This window comes from Podarcis muralis, chromosome Z (assembly GCF_964188315.1).
Source record: "Podarcis muralis chromosome Z, rPodMur119.hap1.1, whole genome shotgun sequence".
Classification (NCBI taxonomy): domain Eukaryota; kingdom Metazoa; phylum Chordata; class Lepidosauria; order Squamata; family Lacertidae; genus Podarcis; species Podarcis muralis.
In genome coordinates, this window is record NC_135673.1 from 11392847 (window position 1) to 11419927 (window position 27081).

The 27081-nt window shown below is 43.4% G+C and overlaps 1 protein-coding gene across 3 annotated transcripts in view; it reads right to left on the reverse strand.

Moving 5' to 3' along the window:
* Positions 1-14671: 14671 nt before the first annotated feature.
* The window catches only part of LMX1B (LIM homeobox transcription factor 1 beta), a 165453-nt gene continuing 153043 nt past the window's right edge, over positions 14672-27081 (reverse strand). For all 3 annotated transcript variants that reach the window (XM_028714309.2, XM_028714308.2, XM_028714306.2), the window contains exon 8: positions 14672-25960. In XM_028714309.2, coding sequence (XP_028570142.1) covers positions 25803-25960 — 158 coding nt within the window. In that variant the 3' untranslated portion in view covers positions 14672-25802. The remainder of the gene's footprint in view (positions 25961-27081) is intronic.

Below are 27081 nucleotides of genomic sequence, written 5' to 3' on the forward strand. Positions count from 1 at the left end.
CCATGTGACCTGGAAGTGTCTGCGGACAGCGCTGGCTCCCGGCCTCTTGAGTGAGATGAGCGCACAACCCTAGAGTCTGGCAAGACTGGCCTGTATGGAAGTAGGTAGGTAGGTAGGTAGATTAGATAGATAGATAGATAGATGATAGATAGATAGATAGATAGATAGATAGATAGATAGATAGATGATAGATAGATAGATAGATAGATAGATAGATAGATAGATAGATGATAGATAGATAGATAGATGGTAGATAGATAATAGGTAGATGATACATAGATGGATGGTAGATAGATATAGATATCTACCTACCGGTACTTCTTTCCTCCTTCATGCATATCTATGGTATGACAAAGTTAAAGTTCATAGTGGTTTTTTGAACCATGCTATAAGAAAACCACTTTATGAGGTTTGGACAAGATACAAAGATCTATTAGAGCTGAAAACACCATGGTGGATATCACTAGTGGAAGCAATATCATTTAAAAGATTAAACATGAAAGGTAATTGGCCTACATGTAGGGAGTTGCTAACAGAAATGGATAATGAGTTAAAAATGAAGCCATATGATGAAACGAGTGATGTTAACAGGTTGTTTGCAATATCTTCAAATAAATGATATATTTAAAGAAGATAAGAGGAAGAATGGCTTTGAGACTTCTAGATCGAGGCTAGAAACCGATCTGTTGGAAGGTAAAACAAAAATCTGATTGAAAATGTATGATTTACTTTTAGAATGGTATATAAAAGATGAAGAGGTTAAGGAAGTAATGATAAAATGGGCAAAATATATTGGGCACAATATTCAATTTGAAAACTGGTCAAAATTATGGAATGTCGGAATGAAATTCACCGCATGTATGGCATTGAAAGAAGATATAATGAAAATGATGTATAGATGGTATTTGACACCAACTAAATTAGCGAAAATGTGTAGAATGAGAAATAAGAATTGTTGTAAATGTAATGTTAAAGAAGGATATTTTTTATCATATGTGGTGGACCTGTGATAAAGTTAAAGTATTTTGGGAAAGTATTTACAATGATTTTTTTTAAAAAAAGTTTAGGTACACCTTCCCAAAAAACCCAGAAGTGTTCTTGCTGGGAATGATAGGAGTGGAAATATCAAAAGTAGATCAAAAACTGTTTATATATGCCACAACGGCAGCTAGAACCTTAATAGGTCAAAAATGGAAACAGCAGGAGTTACCAATGGTTGAAGAATGGCAGACGAAGATAATGGACTATGTAGAACTGGCAAAACTGACTGGGAAAATCCGAAACCAGAGCGACCAAGCATTCCAGAGAGAGTGGAGTAAATTTATACAATACATTGAGAATCATTGTACACATATAGAGACACTAGCAGGACTGAGATAAAACTCATAACGTTTAAAAGAAGAAAGATTCTATTTGTGATTAAGGTTGGTTAACAAGTTAAGATATATATGGAAACGAGATGTTATAAATGTGTGGAGATAATACAGTGGTACTTCAGGTTACAGACGCTTCAGGTTACAGACTCCGCTAACCCAGAAGTAGTATCTCGGGTTAAGAACTTTGCTTCAGGATGAGAACAGAAATCGTGCTCTGGCGGCGCGGCAGCAGCAGGAGACCCCATTAGCTAAAGTGGTGCTTCAGGTTAAGAACAGTTTCAGGTTAAGAACGGACCTCAGGAACGAAATAAGTACTTAATCCGAGGTACCACTGTAATGTGTTATAAGAAAACCAGAAGACGGGTGGAGGGAAGTCAAGAGCTCGGCAAAGCAAAAGATTTTATAAAAAGTGTTATGATGTTATAAAATTGTAAAAAATTGAAAATCAATAAAAATACTTTTTAAAAAAAGGATAAAGGAAGTAGGTATGTTCAGCCTGGAAAAGAGAATACTATTGGGGGTGGGGGCATAATAGCACTTTTTGAATTCCCGAAGAGCTGTTACATAAAAGAGGGCAAATATTTGTTCTCTGCTGCCCCCCCCCCCCCAGAGGGTAGATCTAATGGACCTAAGTTACAGGATGGTAGATTTCAGTTTAGCATTAGGAGAAACGCCATACAGGTGGGAACAGTTTAAAAAATGGAACCAATGACAGAGGGTAGTGGTGGCTTCTTCCTTACTGGAAACCTTCAAGTGAAAGCTAGAGTGTCTTTTGCTGGAGGATGCTGTAATTATACATTTCCTGCATCAAGCCATGGGGCTGGACTACCTTACAATGGCCAATACAACTCTCTTATTCTATGACGCATATCTTACTCAATAAACACAAGTCTTTTTTCTCAAACAATAATGCCTCAGTCCAACTCCAGTTGAACTCCTAAATCAACTAATGGGTTGTAGCTAGTAAGTCCTAATCAGAGAAGACCCACCAAAATGAATAGACCCATGTTAGTCTCATGGGCATTCATGAAGGTGCAAAAGGAGTGTTAACTTAAGAAAAGCCCTCCTGGATCAATTTAGTAACCTGGAATTTCATGTCGATCGGGAACATTGAACACTTCCCATCATTGCTCTTCTTACAATACAACTGCTTCTTACTATTACAACCATTCTTGCTAATAAACCATTTCCCTTTTGTGTGTGTTGTGGGTGGGTGGGAGGGGTGTGACAGTGTAGGCAGCCTTGGCCACACAGAGACCAATTTATTTATGCATTCCTTTGGCACACTCAAGAAGTCACCCAGAACACAGACTTATTCTTCCCGGTTAATTAGAACGTACAACAAGCTTACAAATGTGCCTAAGATTGAGAACGCAGGGCATAATCTAATGAAAATATTGTCACTGAATTAATTTCCTATGTGGTGCCAGAGCTGTGGAATTAAAAAAAGTACACTGGAAATCTTCAGGGACTTGCGGTCAACAGTGCACCATTGCATGTTTGGAGGAAGGCGAGATGGGATTTCAAAAGTCTGCACTTCTTTGGGAAAGGATCTTAAAAGTGTGTGTGTGTGTGTGTGTGTGAGAGAGAGAGAGAGAGAGAGAGAGAGAGAGAGAGAGAGAGAGAGAGAGAATGGGGTCCTTTTAGATCTAAGTTAATACAATCTCCAATCTCTCTCAGAATGTAAGGGCTATGCTATGACTCAATGGTAGACCACCTGTTTTGCATGAAGAAGGTCCCAGGTTTAACTTCTTTGTGCAGTGCACAGTTAAACTTTGGAACTCACTTCCACAGGAGGCAGTTATGGCCACCAACTTGGATGGCTTTAAAAGATGATTGGACAAATTCATAGGCTGCTAGCCACAATGACTACGCTCTGGCTCCACACTTTGGAGTCATTAATACTTCTGAATACAGTGGTGCCCCGCAAGACGAATGCCTCGCAAGACGAAAAACCCGCTAGACGAAAGGGTTTTCCGTTTTTGAGTTGCTTCGCAAGACGATTTTCCCTATGGGCTTGCTTCGCAAGACGGAAACGTCTTGCGAGTCTTGCGATTTTTTTCGCTCCCCCCCCCTTTTTGTAAGCCGCTAAGCCGCTAATAGCCTTTTAGCCGCTAAACGGCTAAGCCTTTAATAGCCGCTAAGCCGCTAAACCGCTAATAGCGCTAATCCGCTAAGCCGCTAATAGGGTTGCTTCGCAAGATGAAAAAACCGCTAGACGAAGAGACTCGCGGAACGGATTCTTTTCGTCTTGCGAGGCACCACTGTACTCATTGCTGGAATTCATGGGAATAGAGAGTGCTCATGTGCTCAGGTCCTAGAGCAGGGGTGGAGAATCCTTTTTCAGCCTAAGGGCCACTTTCCCTGCCAGTCAACCCTTTGGGGGCCACATGCCAGTAATGGGTAGAGTGGGACCAATGAGCAAGGTGGACGAAGCAACAAGTGCAGATTTTAACTTCATACATTAGCCTGATTTCTACACACACACACACACACACACACACACACACACACACACACACCTCTCCACCAGAAAGTAGCAAGCTGACCCCATTTCTGTGAATTAAAAGTGTCCTTGGGAGCACATGAGAACTACCGCTTAATTCTCACACACCTGCCTCTGAGCTTTTTCACTTCGTAAGAAAGCCAATTAGCCTGGCAAGGTCTTTTTTAAAAAACAAAAAACGAAAACACAACCTAGAGATTAAAAGGTTATAATTGGGAGAAAACTCTCATTAGCATCATTAGGAGGAGGAGGCTGGGGGGTGGGGCATTTGGGCCTCATCTCTGCTGGCTTCCCATCATCTGGTCTATCTGTGCCTGAGGATCCCCTAGCAATCCTGTAATTTCCTCTTTTCTCAGTACACAGTATCTCATGGTGTTCAAGCAGGAATTCTGGTTATGCTTTTAAACCTCAACCTTATAAAGCAGATCTCTGTGTGCATGTATAGAAAGGGTAAGAATAAGAAAGCAGGCCATTGTCCTGATGAGTTTACAATCTAAAACCTGACACAGGGAAAGCCTGTGGAACTCCCTTCCTCAAGAAATCGTGATGATGACCACTAACGTGGATGTTTTTTTAAGAGGATTAGACAATTTCATGGACAATAAGGCTAATAATGGCTACTAGCCACAATGGCTAGGTTCTACCTCCATTGTTGGAGAATGTACTTATTTGAATACCAGCTGCTGGGAGTCACAAGTAGAGAGGAAGGGCTATTGGTGCTCAGTTCTTGCTTGCAGGCTTCCCATTGGGGCATCTGGTTGGCCATTGTGAGAACCAGGTGCACCAACTCTAGGGGGGGGTCAAAGTGTCTTCAGCCCTCTGAATATTTGTTGGAAGGGTGCCAGACCCCCCTCAATGTAGAAGGGGCCTGGTGCATGGCTTCAGTGGCCAGCTCCTCCAGAGCATTCAGCCTTCTCCAGTCTTGGGGTCAACTTGGCACCTCTGGTGAGAACAGGATTCTGTACTAGATGGACCACTAGCCTGATCCAGAAGTCATTGTCCATCAGAGAAGACAATACATGACTTTGTGCGCCAATGTTGTCTTTCAGGTCAAGGCTCAGGTCATATGCTCCCTGTAGCCACTATTAATTCTGTAATGCAGGTATGGGGGGGATGTGTGACCCTCCAGTTGATGCTGGACTACAAGTCCTATCATCCATGACCATGAATTGTGCTTGCTGGGGCTGATAGGAGTTAGAGTCCAACAACATCAAGAGGGCCATAGCTTTCCCATTCCTGGTCTGGAATGAACACAAGATGCAGGGCATGTTTTCAACTGTGACATGAAGAAGGGATTTCAAATCTTTGACATTCCTCTTCTGAACATGGGGAGCAGGGACTTTGAAGTTCAACAAAATCTGGAGGGACACTGATTTCACCAACCTGCTCTAATAAGTCACTCAGGCTACTAAACACTTTTGTCTGTAGGCAAACATATAAAACGAGCCTCCTGGATCAGGCCGAAAGCTCATCCAGTCCAGCATCCTGTTCTCCCATCTGGAAAGCAGCAAGCAGGACCTAAGCACATGAGCTCTCTCCCCTCCTGTGGTTTCCAGCAACTGGTATTCAGAAGCATGGCTGCCTCTGAACTTGGAAGCAGAGCGTAGCCAATGTGGCTACTAGCCATTAATAACCTTGCCTTCATGAACTTCCCCAATCCTTTTTTGAAGCCATCCATCTGATGTCCATTACTGCATCCTGTGGTGGTGAGTTCCATAGTTTAACAATGCGCTATGTGAATAAGTCCTTTCTTATATCCACCCTTTATGAAAGCATTTTAACATGCTATTTATTGATCTCTATCATTATGTTAGAGAATCATCATTAAGCATTGATGCTTTTGAATTATGGTGCTGGAGAAGACTCTTGAGAGTCCCACGGACTGCAAGAAGATCAAACCTCTCCATTCTTAAGGAAACCAGCCCTGAGTGCTCACTGGAAGGACAGATCATGAAGCTGAGGCTCCAATACTTTGGCCACCTCATGAGAAGAGAAGACTCCCTGGAGAAGACACTGATGCTGGGAAAGATGGAGGGCACAAGGAGAAGGGGACGACAGAGGACGAGATGGTTGGATAGTGTTCTTGAGGTTAGCAGCATGAGTTTGACCAAACTGCGGGAAGTAGTGGAGGACAGAGGTGCCTGGCGTGCTCTGGTCCATGGGGTCACGAAGAGTCGGACACGACTAAACGACTAAACAACAACAACAATCATTATGTTTCATGTATATTGCATGTTGTAAGCCACCTTGATATACTTTATTAAAAGTGCAGATGATAAATCTTTAAAGACACAAAGAAACAAATAAATAAAAGCCAGGTGACGGGCACATGCGTTTGTGTGCAAGGCAGCACTTGTTGTGAGGCCCTAATCTTCTCCTTTATTGATAGGGATCTGACAACACAGGTGTGAAAGAAGGTGTCAGATCCAGCAGTATCACCGAAGAAATCAGATTAACCGTAAGTCATACCTTGACAATCAGGCAGCCGCTGGCTCGGCTGGTGACCACGGAGCCAAGTTAGCCCAGGCTTACTGAGTCTCATTGGTTCAGCACTGCGGATATCAAAGGGCCGAGCACTGGTGTCTGGCTTCTCAATATGTGCAGGGGAATGATAATCATTACCTGACTTGTACAGACACATAACCTAGAGGAATGGGAGAGGAGGGTGTATTGCAAACAGGAGGGTGTATTGCATGCACACATCATGTTCCTCATGGTAATTACCCATGAATGCTGGGAACCTCTTCTTTTGGGAATCAAGGCTCTTGGATGATGCCCAGGTGTTGATCCTGCTTGCCCTAGAGGAAAAAGCAAACCCAGGTTGGGGGTTTGTACATTGGCATAAGCATGTGGCAACAGTGTGCTCTGGCTGCTGCACTGTGGCATTCTGGCAAGATTGCACATGCCAGTGGGCAGAGAGCAAATTAAGTGTGCAAAAGTGTGGAAACCAGGCTGAAGTTTCAGGCTGAATCGTGCATGCGTTCAAATCTCTAGAAGAGCTTTGGTCAGTTTTGCCAGGGGTTTTTACAGGTCAGAGATGGGGGAACCTCAGAACTTGAGGACGGATGAGGGCTTGCTATTTGGCTTTTGGGACTCTCTCCAGGCTGTTACCGGAAAAATCCGAGGGCTCCCTTGGACAAAAAGTAAAGACACCAACCAGAGTAAATTGAAGCAAATCAGCAGCCTGTAGGCTTGGTCTTTATTGAAGAAAGACTGTCGCGACAGGGTGCTCCCCTCACTTGCAGGTGAGAGGAAAGACCAAGAAAAATAGTGTGCAAGGTCTTATAAAAACTTTTGAAATTCCCCTCCTCTAGGTCGAGCCCACCCCCAGAAACATCATGCATACATTACAGAAAGGAGGGGTTGAGGGAGGAGTTGGTGGTAACCTGAGTGTCTTGTCACCTGGCTGGTTCCTCCTTTCCCCCCTCCCCATGAGTCACTTCCAGGAGACAAAGGGGAGTTTGCAGTTTCCTGCCCCCAGAGGGAAGATCTGATCATTGTCCTTTGTTTCAGTCCATGCTGAATCCACTCCCATATACAAGTCCTTTGTGATCTTGTCTTCTGTCTGGGATCATCAGGGTTGGCATAGCAACTGGGCAGGGCTCCAGTGGATGTGCTGGGGTGGTGAAGGGATTATGGCTGACCAGGACCAAGCCACCCCCCTTTGATAGTCCTTGTCATATGGAGTAAAATAAAAATGGAACAGTGCAAATCCGATGTATGGTTGATTTTTCTATGAATTTATAACAGAAATGTAGCGTATGTAGTGTGTGAGTGTGTGAAGTTTGTACAAACAGAATGATTGCGGTGGGGGGTTCCTGCTACAAGGCCAAACCCCATCCCCCTGACCACACCCTCACTGAGTGCTTTCGCCTGGCTGCAATATGGCCTTGAACTGTGATGATGCCTCTGGTCGCCTGGAGTTGTGTGTGTGTCACAAACAAAACATCTCTGATTTTTGCATGGCTGGAATTGGAACGTAAGCACCTGCCTTATACTGAGGCAGACTCATGGATCAATATAGCTTAATATTGTTTACTCTGACTGGCAATTTAGGAAGATGTCTTTCTCAGCTCTATCTGGAAACACCAGGGGTGTAACCTGGGACCTTTTGCATGCTATGTCCCTTTGTAATAATCCCATCCATTTCTTCCACTTACTTTTGTATCTAGTCCCACCCACTATTGGTATCTGTCCCTCATGGGGTTGCCCACAAGGGAATGTGGCCCTTGGGCTGTAAAGGTTCCCCATTCCTGTCAGAGACCATCAAAGAAAGACCTTTTCATAATAGGGTTGCGATACGCCTGGGGAAGCCCAGACATGTTCTCTTTTGGGGGGCCAACATGCCCATCTGCGTGGATTTTTACATTTTTAATGAAAATGTCTGGGGTTTTCTTTGCTTGAGAGCAGCTGGGGCTTGGGCTGCTCTGCATACCATTGCTGCTGCCAGCCTGAGCTGGGGAAAGAGGCGTGTGGGCACAGCAGCAGCACCTCTTTCCCTTGCTTGGGCTGGCAGTGGCTCAGGTTGTCCTCTTCAAGATATGGCAACCCTATTTTATAATAATACAAAGGGAATACCAGATGAAGCTTTAGGAGCCAGTGCATTCTAAGTAGGGCTTTTCCCCAGCTGGAACTCACTGGAACTCAGTTCCAGCACCTCTTACGTGGGTGCCATTGCCATTCAAAGAGAATGAGGGAGGTGTGAGTTCTGGCACCTCTTTTTTTTTTTAGAAAAATAGCACTGATTCTAAGTAAAATTATCTCTGTTTTCAGGTGTAGAATTTAGTCTTCAACACACGCTGCAAATTGTTTCATTAAAGAACAAGTTACTTTTTCAAAAGGCTGTAAAAACATGTGAACCATACTAGGAAAATGCTCAGAAGGCAGGACATTCTAAATCAAGACGTTGCACCTTTTTGGCTCCTACTCTGGCAGGTCAAATTTGACAAGTGGACACAACTGCCCAGCTGTCAACCACCTGATGCCACTTCCCATTGCCAATGCCTATTGGGATCTCACCTTAAGGCTCACAAAGGTGCATTGGCAAACATGTTTCTACCTGCCCTGCAGCTGAAGCAGATGGGGGTGTGGTTTGGGAATAATGGTCTCATGGGCCCAATTTGAACCCCCTCACAGGCCAGATTTGGCCCAGAGGCTGGATATTTTCTCACACGTGGTCAAAATAAATCTATCTGCATTCTGAAATAGTACTGCACATTCAAAATTGGTCTCAGTACATTGCATGATGTGCTGAAAACCTTCACTTTTTTTTATTACAAAGAAGAGCCCTTTGTCCTTAAGGCTGTGAAGATTGGCCTGAAGGTATATGAGTTATGCTAGGTAAAACTTCTGAAGACAGAGCATCCTAAGTTAGGTTTGGTACCTGGCACAGAATTCAATATGCAGAGGACCTTAGTTATTCATTACAACTGCCCCACACCCCAGCTAGATCTCTAGGCATGAAAAGGGGCTTGGGAGCATACAAACAATCCAAGGAGAGATCAGATATGAGCAAAGAAGTGGGGGAAGTTTGTAAGGGATTTCTAGCAGTCAGGTGGGGAGACCTCAGCCTACACCCTCCCACCCAATGACCAGAGCTAATAATGCAAAATAAATGCCTTTTGAGTTGCATTATTTATACAGACCTAATTTTAATTCTTAAGGAAATTCCATTCTTAAGGAAATCAGCCCTGAGGGCTCACTGGAAGGACAGATCCTGAAGCTGAGGCTCCAAGACTTTGGCCACCTCATGAGAAGAGAAGACTCCCTGGAAAAGACCCTGATGTTGGGAAAGATGGAGGGCACAAGGAGAAGGGGACGACAGAGGACGAGATGGTTGGACAGTGTTCTCAAAGCTACCAGCATGAGTTTGACCAAACTGTGGGAGGCAGTGGAAGACAGAAGTGCCTGCCGTGCTCTGGTCCATGGGGTCACGAAGAGTCAGACACGACTAAACAACAACAATTTTAATTCTCTTTCATTCAGCTCATCCCTGACTACAATGCTATTTATTTAGTACATCAATCTCCCGCCTTAGATCTGTCATGGAGCTTGAGATGGAGAGAGAAACAGTTCAATTCACATTTAAAAGCATGTGCTTTATGAAACCAGTTTTGAATCAAAAGATGGCTGTCTTTTTTGAAATTTGCATTTTCTGAAATTTGCAGTGCAGTTCTCCAGGCAAGTAATGTGTTCCAAAATGTACATGCTATGGTCAAGCGTGCATAAAAAATGCACAGATTGATGCACTTAACATAGACTTATGCATTACATTAGTGAAAATGGTTTAGCAAAAATAGTGTACATTAGGCTAAATTGCATGCAAAAATGGTATATATTCGGATATTATTTGCAGCAAAATGATGACTTTTTAAAATAAAAAAAATCCAAGTTGAGGTGGGAATGTGGAGAACTGAACTGAAGAATGGTAAAATGGAGAGAAACTGAAATTAACATTTCCATGCAGCCCTGCATGAAATTCATGTAGATTTCCAACTGGTCTCTCATACGTCCAGGCACTGGGCAGACCCAGACCAACTTAATTGGTCATTCAGACATGTTCCCAGGACAAGTAAGGCTTGTGTGTTTTCTGCTCAGTACAATCCATGCCAAATCTTGAAGAATGCAGTTTTGCAAACAGGGACAATGGAGAAATGTGATTCAATTCACATTTAAAGATGACCCAACTTTGTTTGCACTTTCCAGAATGAGACACTAACTACAGCATAGCCATATTTCAAAATTTGCTTTGCTCCAAATGTAGCAATGCAGTTCTCCAGCCAAGGATCGTGTACAAAAAACATACAGACGTGTACAGAAATGTCTGTATATGGGTAAAATATTATATTTTAATGTAGTAACCTATCCTGGGACCTTAGAGTGAGGAATTTAAAATAATAATGATAGGCACGAGATTAGGGGAAAGCACTGTGGGGGGGATTGTATATTAGGAAAATATTGCAATTAAATGCAGATTAATTTTCAAGAAGACTGTTTCCTTTTGTAAACTGATATGGAAAAGTGAACTGACCTCAAGATTGGGGAAATGTACTGAAATTGTCAGATTTCACCATCCCTAGCTGCAAATTTACACTGGGCTCACATGCCTTTATATTAAGCTTGTGGGTGATGGGGTACCTAGCTCCCTTTCAGACCTCTCACTCATGAAGATAGGGATTAAACAGACAATCAGGCTCACTGATCAAGTCTCTCCCTCACCCCCCCTTTCATTTCAGTGGGTCTAGCTTTGTTTTGTTTTTCGCTTAACCTTCCAGATGAACAGAATTGATTTTTCATCGTTATTTGGGGTGACAGCCCTTTTTGCCTCGGGCTGGTGTCCCTCTGAGCAGCAGCCTGGCTGATAAAAGGGGTGGAGGAAAATGAGTGGGCATCCTAGGAATTAAGATAAGGCACTAGCAATTAAGACAGATCTTCTGAAAGGGTGATTCGACTCTGCATTCAAGGATAATCTGATTTCCCAAGATGCTCCCAGTGTGGAAGGGGAATAGAATACTCAGGTGCACCACCTCAGCCAGGGTATTTTTCCTCATCTCCAGACATTTTCTCCCATGTGTTTTGCTTTCAAACTACCCGTCCGTTTGTGCACTACAGCTGTAGGGTGTGAATCAGTCTTCATTCCCAGCAAGTTGACACCGAAGAAATAAACACAACACCAACAACAGGATGCTGCTGATTAATCATTGTTGGAGCTCAGTCTCATTTATGTCTTCTCCTTCCCCTTTTTTCATACCACTAAGGTTGCCAACTGACCCAAGAAATAACCATCCTGGCCTGGTCTTGTGCCTTTCACAGAAACTAGTGGAGCTTCTCATGATGTGGAGAATGGATCTATGATCTCCTCCTAGGGCACGATATGATACATTCAATAAATATATCATGCTTGTTGACCAATACGCAGGAGCAGAGGTCTGCCATCCAGGTGGCAGCCTTGACATCAATGGAGCTGGGTATATTTATCCTGGAGAAGTCTGAGAGGTGATATGACAGCCATCGTCAAATATCTGAGAAGCTGCTACACAGGTGATGAAGCAAGCTTGTTTTCTGCTGCTTCAGAGTGTAATACATACCAATGGAATCAAATTACAAGAATGGAAATTGTGACTAAAAGTTAGGAAAAGGTTGGATGGTCACATGCTAGAGGTCCGTTGGCTGTGATTCGTGAATTGCAGGGGTTTGGACGAGATGACACTTGAGGTTCCTTCCAACTCTGTAGTTCCATAAGTTCTTCAAGGTTCTCAATTGACCACCAAAAATGAGGCTCAGGCTCCCTGAGGCTCCCCAGATTTTGCACTATTGGCCTGATCTCAGCTTCTCCAACTATCTGCCCAAACAATTTGAGGATTCTACCTTCCACCAAGTCAGTAGTCTGGGGAGAGGGGGAGCTGCCTGGTTCTCCTGACCTGGATGTTTCCAGTTGCTTTGTTCCTGGTTCTGACCGGGGTGGGGAGTGCTTCCCAGCAGTGGCGTAGCGTGGGTTGTCAGCACCCGGGGCAAGGCAAGTAATTTGCGCCCCCTAAACCGTGGATTTGCGCCCCCTAACCCGTGGATTTGCGCCCCCTAACCTGTGGATTTGCCCTAACCCCAGATGTTGCGCCCGGTGCGGCCGCCGCCCCCCTGCATCCCCCACGCTACGCCACTGCTTCCCAGAAAGAGTATGTTAACTGGCACAGGGCTGATGCTCAGCAGCCATTTCTGATATTTTGAATCATAATGCCTTTGTATTAATTGTGTGATGAATTAGGTTTTCCAAAGCCTTATTTATAGGTTGTTGGGCTTTTGATCTGATTGTTTGCTAATTTGCATTGCTTTTGCTATGCTTGTGTGCTGCTTTGAGCTCAGCATTATTGCTGGGAAAGCAGAATGCAAATATTGCTGTGAATCAAATCTAGAGCAAGGCAGCCAAAACTGCCACTGCCACTGACAATCAATGTGAAGAACTGTTAAGCTGAATAACTTGTGCTTGAGCATGCCTTTTTCCTCCTCCCTCATGTCAGGCCTTTCTAGATCCTCAGCCTTAGGACTAGAATCATGGATTTCTGTAAGTTTCTCTGTGAGACTACTCCATCCAAAGGGCAAGGTATAAATTCTGTCTGTAAGCCTTGTTCTGGGCTCAGCTCCTCTTGGGACACCTTTGCCTGCGGTGTGTAGCCTAGATGAGCTGCAATAGAGGGTACAGTTCTGCCCACATTATAGCGAATACAAGCATTTATAAGGCTCCCCCCCCCAAGTTTGGGGCCATTTGACTGCACAAGCTTCTGCTCACCCACCCTCAAGTTAGAGCCTTTACCATGAAATTTGGGTCACTGGTTGAAAATACAGTGGTACCTCTGGTTACGAACTTAATTAGTTCCAGAGGTCCGTTCTTAACCTGAAACCATTCTGAACCTGAGGTACCACTTTAGCTAATAGGGCCTCCCACTGCCGTTGCACCACTGGTCTGTGATTTCTGTTCTCACCCTGAGGTAAAGTTCTTAACCCGAGGTACTACTTCCGGGTTAGTGGAGTCTGTAACCCGAAATGTTTGTAATCCGAGGTACCACTGTACCAGAAAGGATATTTTTCCTCCTCACCTGATTTGCAGTTGGTTGGGGTCCCCCCCCCCTTTCCTACAGTGAAAATTATGACTTTCTGTTGTTAGGCAGAAGAATGTTGTCTTTGTATACTGGTCAAAATGGCACTGGGCAGGATCAACATGGTAAAGAAGGGCTCCCCCTAAGGGACCTGAGGTGTGTGTGGGGGGGGGATTGACCATGGCACCCTCAAGCTCAGGTTGGTCTCTGCCAGGCTGGCATCCTCACCCCAGTCACCCAGCAAGAATTTGCCAGCTTGATGTGTTATTTGACAAAGTTCATCTCTGGCCAACCCCAGCAGATCCCATTCCACCAGCATTGGGCGAGTGTAACGATGAACTGTTCCTGGCCCTACTGCCATGCCAACCATTACCCTCCCTGCTGCCTGCTCTTTTTCATTCAAATACCTGGTGGTCTATATGCCTGCCATAAGCAAGTAAAAGCCCTCAAAGCCATCTCAACTCATATGAGCATGTACCTTGTCAAACAACCTGTTGCTTTAAACATGCGCCCAAATCAGCAGGTAAAAATGGTCATGGCATGTAGGTAAATTTGATCATCTACTACAGGGGTCAGGAAACTTTTTCAGCAGGGGGCCGGTCCACTGTCCCTCAGACCTTGTGGGGGGCTGGACTATATTTTTTTTGGGGGGGGGAGGGGATGAATGAATTCCTATGCCCCACAAATAACCCAGAGATGCATTTTAAATAAAAGGACACATTCTACTCATGTAAAAACACCAGGCAGGCCCCACAAATAACCCAGAGATGTATTTTAAATAAAAGGACACATTCTACACATGTAAAAACACGCTGATTCCTGGACCGTCCACAGGCCAGATTGAGAAGGTGATTGGGCTGGATCTGGCCCCCAGGCCTTAGTTTGCCTCTTCATGATCTACTAGCTATTTTGACTCAAACTGGTGGCAAAGGCATAAGAGCTGGCATTGGGGTGGGAAGGGGTTTACGGGGGAGCTGACAACTTCAGATGAGGAAAAACCCAAGATCCTTCAAAATTTGCTCTTCCCAAAATTTTGCAGTAATGTGTACCAAAAAAGTGCATATACTTGTGTAAATAAATCCATATATTTGTGAAAGTAATATATCAAATGCATTATATATGGGGAAATGGCTTTGCATATTAGGGAAAATTGCATACAAAAAAGTGTAAACTAGGAGAAAATCACACTGAAATGCTGATGAAATTTCCTGAAGACTTTAATTTTTTATTTTTCGCAAACTGATGTGGCAGTGTGGAGAACAAAGGCGAGGGAAATGAGAGAATCTGAAATCAACAAGTTTACTCATCCATAGAGAAAACCTTAAATATAATATTTAAGAATGGTTTTTTGTAGAACTTAGTGCCCCAATGGTTCAAATTCTACATGGAGGTGGTGGGGATGAGCCAACCTACACCCACTTACCTGCTTTGACTGGCTTACTGTTCTGTAAGGACTCATGCAGATCCATAGCCCAAGCTGGGGTCCATTGTCACTAGAGATGTCAGGAATTGAACAGAGAACTTCCTGCACACCAGTGAGTGATAAGTGTCTTTTTCATTGTGAAATGCAGTGAGTGGGTGGAGGGGAATTCACTCCAAAAGCAACATCCCATTTCATTTACAGGTAGCTTTTATTTACAAATATACTGAAGTGTTTCGTTCTCTTTCTCTCTTGTAGGAAAAACAAACACAAGGTCTAGTAATCACATCATTTAACTGCCAGTTGACAGCGGCAGAGATGGGGGTGGAGTGTGAAAGTTGGAAGGGGGGACGACGACCAAAAAACCAAAATGAAGCCCAACAAAAACACTAATAAATAATTTAAGAAAGGGTAAGTCATTAAATAAAAAACAAAATGTCCAATCTGCAACCTTGATGTTGGTGGGAGAGAACCAACAGAGCTTGGAAGGGGTGCGGGTGGGGTTAGGAACTATGTCTGAAAGGGGAAGTGGCCTACGGATGGGAGACCATATTAAGAATCATTAGCATCAGCATCATTATCTTACAAGTTAAACAAACTGGAACAGCTACAAAATACTACATTTTGGTAACATAAATACAGAATATATAAATATACAAGTAATGCAGCCATATGAGCTAAAGAAAATGTGTGGTGATGGTGGGGAGGTGTCCCCCCCCCCTTTTCTAAATTATTATTTATGATTCAAAGTTTGCTGTTCAAACTATTGATGAGAGGTGGAAACCCAGTTGGATCTCTGAGCTTGGTGGAGTCATAGCCTGTCAAGGTTTCTCAGCAAATGCTTTCATTCTGTTAAAATCACAGAATCCTTGCAGAGATGGAAGAAACCCCCAGGGTTGTCTAATCCAGCCCCCATGCAATGGAGAACCACAGCCAAAGTCCAGCAGAAAGGTGAGACTACTAGAGTCCAGCCTAAACTGTTTTGGTGCTTCTCCCATCCTGTTAATTCATATGGGTTCTACATAAGCTCCATTGAAATGATGGGGAGCTGCAAAGGAGCATGCACATATGTGTCCATTCATTTCAATGGGACTTCTGTAGAAGAAAGCTTTAAGTGAATAATGTCCATGGATCAGAGTTGTCTGATGCCCTTAATAGCACCTAGGCAACTGCCTGACTTCGAACCATTTCTGGTTCAACAACGCAATTTCTATACAGGAATACCTCTGACAGTCTTCTTGTTTAAATTCATCCATGGATTTTTGGAGTTCTGGGATTCCCTGGTCCTATTTCTAAAATGGAATGGATGCATTAGGAAACCTCCACTGATTCCTGTTTTCTTTTTGTTTCTGAATTTTGTACTTTGCATGAACCTGTTTCTGCAGCTTTCTAGGTCTTTCATCACCTTTCCCCATTCCCATACTTCCAAATTACATATTCACACTGATAAAACACTGCAAAAAAGCGCAATCTTTTTGTGATTCAATACATGGATGCATCAAGGTGATTTTTTGCACAGTTTTACTTCTGTGCATTGATAAAAGATTGCAAAAAGGGTAGAAACTGAGATGTGACTGTATGTATGCTTATATTCGGATCCTTTTCATGTAGTGTTTTACCAGTGCTCCATATTAGAGGGCTACATATACACAGTGATAAAACACTGCAAAGCAAAAACAAAACACCCAACACTTATCAAATAAAACATGCAATCAAATCCAGGTTGCTTTTTTGTATTTTTATCAATGCATACATGTGCATTGTTACACGGGCAGCGGAGACAGTGGTGCAGGACTTTCTGGCAGAATCCTATGGATCCACACAGCAGCATGAACAGGAGGGTCCCCAGGGCTGGCTTACCACATTTTGAAATGTGTGAAGTCATGCACATTGCAGTCTAGAAGGATGCTCCTTGTAAGACCATTAAGGTTGCATCTACCCCATGCATTTAAAGCATGTTTATAGCACATGGCTTACCCTTAAGAATCCTGGGAATGATGAGTTTGTTAACAGTGCTGGGAATTGTACTTCTTTGAGGGGTAAACTACAATTCCCATTTGGGGGGCATGTAGTTTATGGGGTGGGTGTCACCTATGTCCAGAGGTTAAAATTACCCTAACTCTCCCACTGAAGAAAAGGGAGCAAATTAACTGGACACAGCAGTAGAATGCACATTCTAATTCAGGATATATAATTCTGAGTTAAGGCAGAATTTGGCTGAAGGAAGAACAACAGAAACCCACAGAATGATAAAGGAACCAGGGGTTGCAGGTGAGGGAGAGCGCTCTCTCTCTCCTATTTCTGAAGGCAGATACATTTTGGGAAGCAGTTATGTATATATTGAAATAAAGGTCTCCAAAGGCTAATAAGGGGCTCCACACACCTAGTCTTTAAACAAATTCTTGGAGACTGAAGACTATGTCAGGGTGGTGGTCTCAGAGGGACACATAAGACATCATTCTATTCTATTCTATTCTATTCTATTCTATTCTATTCTATTCTATTCTATTCTATTCTATTCTATTCTATTCTATTCTATTCTATTCTATTCTATTCTATTCTTTACATTGCTTCTTTGTGCTTCAGGGAGGGGGAACTTCAAAGGGTGGAACTTACCCCTTTTTTTAAAAAAAGGAGAAAGAGAGAAGATATTTGTTTGTTGGGATTGAAAACATGAGGATTGGGTGTAGAGAACCCCAAGAGATTACAACATCTAGGAACTCTTGGAAGGTTCTTGAGGTGGTTTCAGTGCCTGAATGCCTTCTGACCTGCCACTATCCCTCCTCTTTGACTGCTCAGATTTTCTGCTTGGAGAGGGATCCCTTTTGCTCTTAGCCCATGAACCAACCAGAGCTCCCTGCTATTATGGCAATGCTCAAAAATAAAAAGACACCTTGCTTTGCCGCAACAATGACAAGCAAAGTCTGCACCACAGAAAGACATTTTAGGCTGGCCAGGTGTCCTAATCCACAGAGAACATATATCCATTTGCAGTGGCTCCCTGTTTGTGGAATGTTCTCCCCAGGGAGGCTTCCCTGGTGACCTCATTATACATATTTAGGCGCCAGACAATAATGCGCCTCTTCAACCAGGTCTTTGGATGATTAATATTCTATGTCTCTTTTAATGTGTTTGTGGGATGTGTTTGTTTGCTTTATTTTTGTCCTTGCTTTTATTATATATTTTGTCTTTTTATTTTGTGTTTTTTTATGCTGTGAGCCACCCTGAGAACTTCAGATGAAGAGCAGTGTAAAGATTTAATTAATAATCATCATTATCATATTTAAAGGTCTCCTTTATTTGAAGGGGTTCTCTGTCTAAATCAGATGGGAGAGCATCAGGGGGCCATCAACAATGAACACCTAGACAGCTGACCAAGCAAGCACACAGATCACCTGGTCACAGTTTCCCCTGCTAAGGTGAGAGGTACCACATTTCCATTTAAATTATAGCCCTTTTTCTAAATTTGGTTTATGCATATAAATTATGCATATACAAATACTATGCAAATCTGTGTCCTCTTTTATCCTTTTGAGGTGTGTGTGATTCCTCTTTTTTGGAAATACATAAAGGGACACTTTATTTGCCCTGCACAGGAGAGGCATTTTACAGGTTTTCCATCTGTATACTAACCATGGGTTGTACAGTGGTGCCTCGCAAGACGAAATTAATTCGTTCCGCGAGTTTTGTCGTCTTGCGATTTTCTTCGTCTTGCGAAGCACGGTGTCGGGAAAGTTTTGGGAAAGCTTCAAAAATCACCAAAGTCTTTAAAAACCTCAAAAAAGGCTACCACACCGCGTTCTATGAGTTGCTCCTCGAAGTCAAGTCGCAACTGTATTAACGGTGTTAAGACAAAGGAAACAAACTTGCAAGACGTTTCCGTCTTGCGAAGCAAGCCCATAGGGAAAATCGTCTTGCGAAGCAGCTCAAAAAACAAAAAACCCTTTCGTCTAGCAAGTTTTTTGTCTTGCGAGGCATTCGTCTTGTGAGGTACCACTGTACACCAAACTAATTTCTACTCAAGTAGAGTAGAGCTATAGAAATTATTAAACCTAAATTAGCCATGCCCATTAACTTCAATGGATCTACTCTATGTAGGACTAGCATTGGATATGACACTAGAAGCCTGGTATGGGGAACCTGTGGCCTTCCAGGTGCTGTAGAACTACAACTCCCATTAGCCCCGGCAAGCATGGCCAGTGGTAATGGGATCTGTAGTGCAGCCACATCTGGAGGGTCTGCTTATAACTTAAGGACTTTGCTAGGGGTTTTCAATTCCAGTATTTAGGATGCCTCCAGCATCCTAAGTATAAGCTGCTTAAAACATTTCAACAAAGTGTACAACTGGATCTGTTTCAGAGAGTTCAAGTTTTTAGAAACAATATATATCTCAGAAATGTAAGCAAAGCAAGATTCTTAGCCTCAAATTAAACATGGCGTCAGTGTCGCAAATGTAACTAGTGTGCATGTTTTTTTAAATGTAAGTAGCAGCCATTGCAATGCCTGGGAAACAATGACACTTTGGGGGAATATCTTCCTATCCTTCCCACAATTCTGATAATAACCATGTCTCTGAAGCTGCTGCTTGCATTTCAAGGCAGGTCTCCATTGGCACCTTGTAAAGCAACTAGCAGTTACAGAGGGCAGGTTTTTGTGGGAGATGGAGCAGGGAGAGAAAGATTTAAACTCCCCTTCACCACAGACCCACAGCGGCTGCTGAATACTTAACAAAGGATATCTTTAACCTTATATATACTTTAGACCTTAGTTATGGTACTCACATTCTCTATGCTTCAGGATAAAGAGGGGAATTTAGCTGTATCATCAGAAGTAGTGGCAATGAGACTTTTCTGTGCCAGATCAGAAAACTGTGTATGTGTTGGGGTGTGTGTGTGTGCGTGCACATTCATGCACACACACGCAAAAAGCCTCCTCACCATTTGGTATACTGTTAAAACTGTCAGTGTATCAAGCCAATGCCATAGGAAGTTACTATGTGCCAGATGGTGTCCTCTGATAACCCTTTAGACCAGCCTTTCTCAACCTTTGGGTCCCCAGATGTTGTTGAACTACAACTCCCATCACTCCTAGCTAGCAAGGCCAGAGCTCAGGGATGATGGGAGTTGTGGTCCAACAACACAGGTTGAGAACCGCTGCTTTAGATGAATATTTGGCAAACAATGAATTCATTTTTGGCATAGTAGACTCAAATGTTTTTTTTGGGGGGGGAACACCTAGAATATGGCTCCTAACATACCCTCAGACACAGGTGAGGAGAATGTGACCTTACAGATATTGTCAGTGAACAACTCCCTGACCACTGGCCATGCTGGCTAGGGGGTGATGAGAGTTGAAGACGAACAGCAACCGTGAAGCCACTGGTTCCCTATCCCTGGTTTAGAATGAACACAAGAGGAAGAGCATTTTTTAGGCATGACACTAAGAATGGCTTTTGCATCCCTGCTGCATTACTTGTGCTCTAGAACAGAGTGTTCTTTTAAAAAGGAAAACTCAAATATACAATCCAATGGATGTGGCTCATTCCTTCCATTTACAAATGCAGGAAATTCAAAGTTCTCCACAAATAGAAATAGTGAGGGAGGTCCACATGGAAGAACATCTGTTCAGTTGTGGACCAATCAAGCGACCAGATGCTGTTTACATAGGGCAAAACCGGGGACCTGCTGCCCTCCAGATGTTGTTGGATGCCAACTCCCGTTAGCCCCAGCCACAATGGGCAGTGGTCAGAATGGATAGTGCCTAGGGGGCAACATATTAGTCCCCACTGACATATGGGAATACTGCATGTCAAATTTGTGACAGTTTTATCTGGCCTAATAGGTATGGCTTCCTACAAAATCCTGGGGTAGGTCTTCTGGATCTGTGGCCTCTCTGACAAAATACAATTTCCAGAGTTCTCTCAGGACGCGGAATGACTATTAAGCTACTTGATGTACTATTAAACTAGTCAGTGGCAGAACATCTGCTCTGCATTCATAAGGTCCCTGGTTCAATCCCCAGCTTCTCCAGGGTATGCTGGGCATGTAACCCTGCCTGAAACCCTGCAGAGCTGCTACCAATCAGTGTAGACAATACTGAGCTAGATGGACCAGTCGCCTGACTCAGTATGAAGCACTTTCTGTTGAACCTGTAGGTACCAACTCTCAACAGTAGTGGAGAAGTTGACATAACTTTATGCTAATAAGCAACTTTCCTCCATTCCTCATTCTGAGTGTCAAGTGTTTGAAGACCAGGACATTTGCAAGAAAACCAGAATGCTTGTTTACAAAGCCATTGTACTACCAACCTTACTATATGCTTGTGAAACCTGGACCACTTACAAACGCCATCTCCAACTCCTGGAAAGATCCCATCAATGGTGTCTCCGAAAATATTTACATATCACTTGGGAAGACAGATGAATTAATGCCAGTGCACACTGTCGAAGCAATGATTCTTCAACATCAACTTCGTTGGACTGGTCATGTTGTGCGGATGCCTGGTTATCGTCTTCGAAAGCAACTATTCTATTCCAAACTCAAAAATGGAAATCGTAATGCTGGTGGTCAACAAAAGAGGTTGAAAGACTCTCTCAAGGCAAATCTAAAAAAATGTAGTATAAACACCAACAATTGGGAAACACTGGCCTGCGAGTGCTCCAATTGGACAACAGCCTTTACCAAAGGTGCCGTGGACTTTGAAGATGCTTGAACTCAGGACAAAAGGGAGAAACGTGCTAAGAGGAAGACATGCTTGGCAAACCCTCACTGTGATCAACTCCCGCCCGGAAACCTATGACCCCACTGTGGAAGGACGTGTGGATCCAGAATTGGCCTCCACAGTCACTTATGGACTCACTGTTAAGACTGTGTTCATGGAAGGCAATCTTACTCGGCTATGAGTGATCGTTGAAGAAGAAAGAAGAAGCATCCAATTTGTCAAGAATTTTGAGGGAAATCATGTTTTGATTCATTTTAAATGAATCTTCCTCAGGAACAACAAATCTCCCTTTCTCTCTCTCTTTTTTTAAGTGGACATTGAAACCCCATATTTTCAGTGGGGGAAATTGCCAGTATGAATGGAGCTCAAATGGTTGACATGAGCCTTCTGCCCTTGGCACAGTATGTATAGGTGAACAACCATTTTTTGTGCTTTCCCTTGGTCATGCAAAATGTTTTTCTTTTTATCTACTTCAGTGTGTTGTCAGACAGTCCTACCTGCTTCCTTCTTTTCTTTTCTTTTTGATTTGATGATCAGCATTTTGCTTTGACGCTACAATAATAAACCCCAATCAAGAAGAGGTCAAAGGTCTACTTTAGAACCTTTGACCACAAGGTCCCCAGATTAAAACCACACAATGATCACATTCCTGGGGAAGATAACTCGTGCCACAAAATAAAAGGGGAAATGATTTTTGCCCATAAATACTGTAGGTGTGGAAGGGCAATACAGAACTGGCTTGGCTCCACATTGACACTTAGTTGGAAGGACAGTGTCTCCCTTCATAGAAAAGTCAGTTACATTCCATGTTCTCTGTGATATTTTTGTGTTACCAAGAGACAGAACTCAGGGCTGCTTCATTCTCAGTGACTTCCGTAGAAAGCTTAGGAGGGCAGAGGGCAGGACAATGTTTGGATGAAGTGCGGGCTTTAATGGGATGGGACACTGCCACACCCACCTCTGTCTGCCCTTAGCCCGCCCCTCTACCTGCCTGCCCTCCATTGGCACTGCTTGTCAATTTCCTCCTCCTCCTTTGTCTCAGGGTTGCCCTTGTGGAACTCACCAGGGAGTTTTGTGGCAACAAAACTAGAATTAATTGGCTCCGCCTGCCATTGGTTCTTCCTTGTTATTGGCTCTGCTGTTCATGTGTTCTGCCTTCACCTAAAGAATTCTGGGAGCTCTAGTTTGTCCAGGATGCTGACAGTTAGGAGACCTTCCCCCACTCCCCTCACAGAATGACAGTGCCCAGAGTGGTTTACGAGTCAATCTCTCTTCGGGCAAAACTGGGAATTGGAGCTTTGGGAGGGGAATAGTGGCCAGCACTTTTAATGAGCTACAGCTCTCAGAATTCATTCTGGGAAGCTGTGACTGTTTAAAATTGTGTCATAGTGTTTTAAATGTATGGTGCGAATGCAGCCTTTGTAGGACTTCATGTTCATTTGCATGTAGGGATAGCTAACATGAGGGCTCCTATATTGTTAGGTTCTTGGATGAATAAGAGGTGTGTGTGGAAGTCCCTGTAACTCCCCTCTCCCTTGACACCTGCCCATGCTCATGACATTTTCATGCCACAATACGATAAGGTGTGGGAAGGTTTTTTTGCTGCAAGATACCAACAGAACCGCTCTCTGAGCATGTATGTCCATGGATAACCTGGTCCCACCATCCACTGTCCATTTTAAATTCCCATTCCTGATGCAACATTGCACTGGTGCCATTGTGGTAAAATGTAAATGGTTGTCTTGCCACCACCAGATAATTCAACAGCTTGGGGCCCAGTAGAGGCTGGTTTATTTGGGCAAAAGGGGTGCTGCCCCATTAACCTGAGTCTGCCCTTGGGCAGTCCCCACTGGCCTGATTCCTGACTTACAGCCTGTCAGGAGGCGATTCTCTTTGCCATTGGTTCTAGATCTACCTCCTGTTGGGTGTCCCGCTTTCCACAACACTGCTGGAAAACACTAACTGGTCTTCATCAGTGAGCCCATTCTCATGTTCTTTCTCATTATAGCAACAACTAAAGGATAGCTTTCATTGCTGTTTTCAGATTCATTTAAAAGTGCTATGATTAAAGGGGAATCAGTCGAGACCACAGTAACATTTGGGACCCTTCCTCCATTCTGTGTAGGGTTTGAATTGGTTCATTTGCTTTTGGCTCTACCAAGTCCTCTTTCAGTAGGCAGCATTCAACTAGGGCTGTAGTCCAGTAAGAGAAATATTAGTCAATGAATGGCAGCAGCTAAAGAATCAATTAATAAATAAAATATGCAGAAATCCACATATGAGGAAAAACATTGATTGGTTCAAGAAGGAAACACCCTTTGGTGGTTTTTTTCATAACTCACACATCCAGCAAGCAGGCACCACATCTGAGAAGAAGCATTCTTTCCTCTCTGATATACATGGAAGGAATGCTTCCAATAAGATATCACATTACCTGCTGGGTGGTTGTTTTTTTGTTAACTTATTAAAAATAATTTAACAAATTAAAGACCTGCTACCTGCAACCTGATTAATCAAGGGTGCATTTTTCATTGATCCAACCAGTTTTAATAGATCCAGGGATGGGGGACCTGTGGTCCTTCAGATGTTGTTGGACTCCAACTCTCATCAGCCCCTAGCTCACAGGGCCAGTGCTCAGGGATGATGGGAACTGTAGTCATAGGTTTCCCCATCCCCGATCTAACCAATGAATCAAATATAGTAGTGGGACTGATTTCTGAGTGAACATGCATAAGCTTGTATTGCAGATGTGGAAGCCTGAGTTTCAGCTATCTACTGGTCCATGTGAATCTGGAGTAACTGAACGACTAGAATTCATTAAGGCTGAGTAAGGGCTTGGGGAAAAGCCATAGGAACAAAGATGAGGACATAGGAAGCTGCTATTGGCCCGTCTAACTCAGTACCATCCAGTCTGATTGGTCACTGATCTCCAGGATTTCACACAGGAGCTTTTCCCAGCTGTCTAGAGATGCCAGGGAACCTGAGACCTTCTGCATGCAAAGCAGATGCTCTGCCACTGAACTACAGCCCCCCCTCCCCAGCATTGCTTTTTCTACAGTGACTCAACTGACATTTCAGGAGGGTCCCAAGGGACATGACAGATTTCTCTCTCTCTCAAAGACCTTCCTAATTAACCCAGATTGGGACAACGGAGCGCTGCATATATCTGTCAAGTAGATATAAACATAAGGAACACCCAACAGATGCCTGCCAATCACATGAGTGGGGGGGGGGAGGAGGAAAGTGGAGAATTTGAGAATGAGTTATATTACATTTTTTAAAAAACAAAGAACACCCACCCTAATGTTTTGTGCTCATATCAGTAAATGAAGTTAAATGAAACTGTGTGTCTCGTAAGAACCTTTTGCTCATTTTTGTTAAAAACAAAATGTTACTACTAATCTAAATGAAACCCTCCCCACTAACTCATGCATCTACTTCGTCATTTATTTAAAATACTATCATTATGACATGAGCCTTCGCTCTTTGTCTCTCTCCACAGTCTTACTTTTCACCAGCTACTCATCCCCCCCTGCCCCTTCTCTCGCCCAGTTTCATACAGTACAAAGGCTATAAACTAATGTACCAGTCTATGGGCTTTTATGGGGCGGGGAAGGAAAGGGGGGGCATGGAACGCAGGAAAGAGGAACTATTTGCTTGGGGGCCACTGTTACAGGAAAAGGTCTCACAGTCCGGTTGGCTGTTGGTCCACAACTAACATGTTTCTCCGACCTTTTTTTGCTGCATGGGTCAATACCCCCCCTCAAAATGGCGGTGATGTTGGTGGCTCCAGGCATCTGAGAGAGGCTCCAAAAGGTTAATAGGTTTCATGGTGTTCATCTTGCTTTCCTCTGCGATGGCGGAATCAAAATGGAGGACTGTTGATGCCATGTGGTTGGGCGTTGCCACGTTCCTCCTGAGCTCAATGCTAGTGCCATGATATTTATTTATTTTTTCTGTGGATGATCTGGCAGCAGCCTTGAAATTTCTTTTTTTTTAAAAAAAATGAAAGTCTCTCTTAATTTAACACTCCTGTTGTCACAGAGCCTGAAGTCAGCATGAAGGTAGAGCTGAGGAAAATATGGCTGTAAGAGTCTGAGCTGAGAAATCAGGGGGCACGTGAGGGTTTGGGGAGTCATCTGTGAAGATGGGCATTCTTTTCAGGGTTCCCCCTTGCTTTCCCTTGAATTTCATGAGGCAAAATAAGAACTCTGCATAGAGTACAGCCTGTCAATGGGGTTTCCAACCCTGGCCTGCATGGAGTTTACTTCTGAGGAGGCCAGAAAACAGTCGCTCAAGCTAGTTAGAGAGGTATCACTGTCGATGTCGTGGAAAATCGAGTCATTCCCTGTGAGGCACAAAAAACAGCAACACAAGCACATTAGTACACGCTGAATTGCTCACTCAGAGAAAGAGACCTGGGGTTCCCTTATCACCTCATGCAATGGAAGCCCATCTGCACACACAGCAGAATAACGTGATATGGGTTTTCTTGAGCCATGCCACATCGCACTGTATTTGGAGGGAAATCTCATGCTTGATTGCTGCCCCTACATTTTGCAGAAAATGAGTATGCCAAGGGCAGCCTGACATGCTAATTCCCCTCCTCTCTCCCTTTCTCCTTCTCATTGCTATTTTTCCATGGGCATGGTTGGGGGCATCTGCAGGAATTTTTGGTGGACAGGGAGAGTAAAAGTTCTAAAAATGATAGAAACTTTGGCTGAATTCACAGGGCAGTTTAATCTGACATTCCCCTAACAGTTTCCCACCTTGGATTTGAGCTTTCATGAAATGTAAGAAGTACTTCTGGCGCTGTCATGTAATATGGCAAGTTTAGCACTCATTCCCCGTATTATTTGCAAATAACATGGAAATGAATGCTAAACTTATGCTACGTTCCACTGTATTTTGAGAAGTGTCTTTTATGTTGTACGAAAGCTCAAATACCGTATTTACTCAAATCTAGTGCTCACCTTTTTTGGCCAAATTAATTTTTTTGCGAAAATTAAGGTGTGCATTAGATTCGATGGCACATTTACATTTGCCAGCAAATACCTTTTTTGTTTGTTTCAAGGTTCTGAAAACTGAGCTGTGCATTAGATTCAATGGCACATTAGACTTGAGTAAATACGGTATAATGTGGAAATTGACAATTATTGAAACATCCGGGAAACAGAATAAACTGCTATGTGAATTCAGTCTAACTCATTAAAAACAAAATGAAAGCCAAGTGTCTGGAGATTATGGTTCATCCACCATAGGGGAGGCAGCTGCCCCTCTTGTGGAAACCAGTGTAACCAGTGTTATTTTTCATGTGCTATATCACTGTAGGTGGAGGAAATCTTATGTTTGAGCAAACACAGTGAAAATTCTCCCTGTATGCAGCAACGGAGCCCATCAGGGAGAAAGCTAGCCTAAAACCCTGCTCCCTCTCAGGCTAATTTTCTACAGCATTCCAGCCAAGCAGTC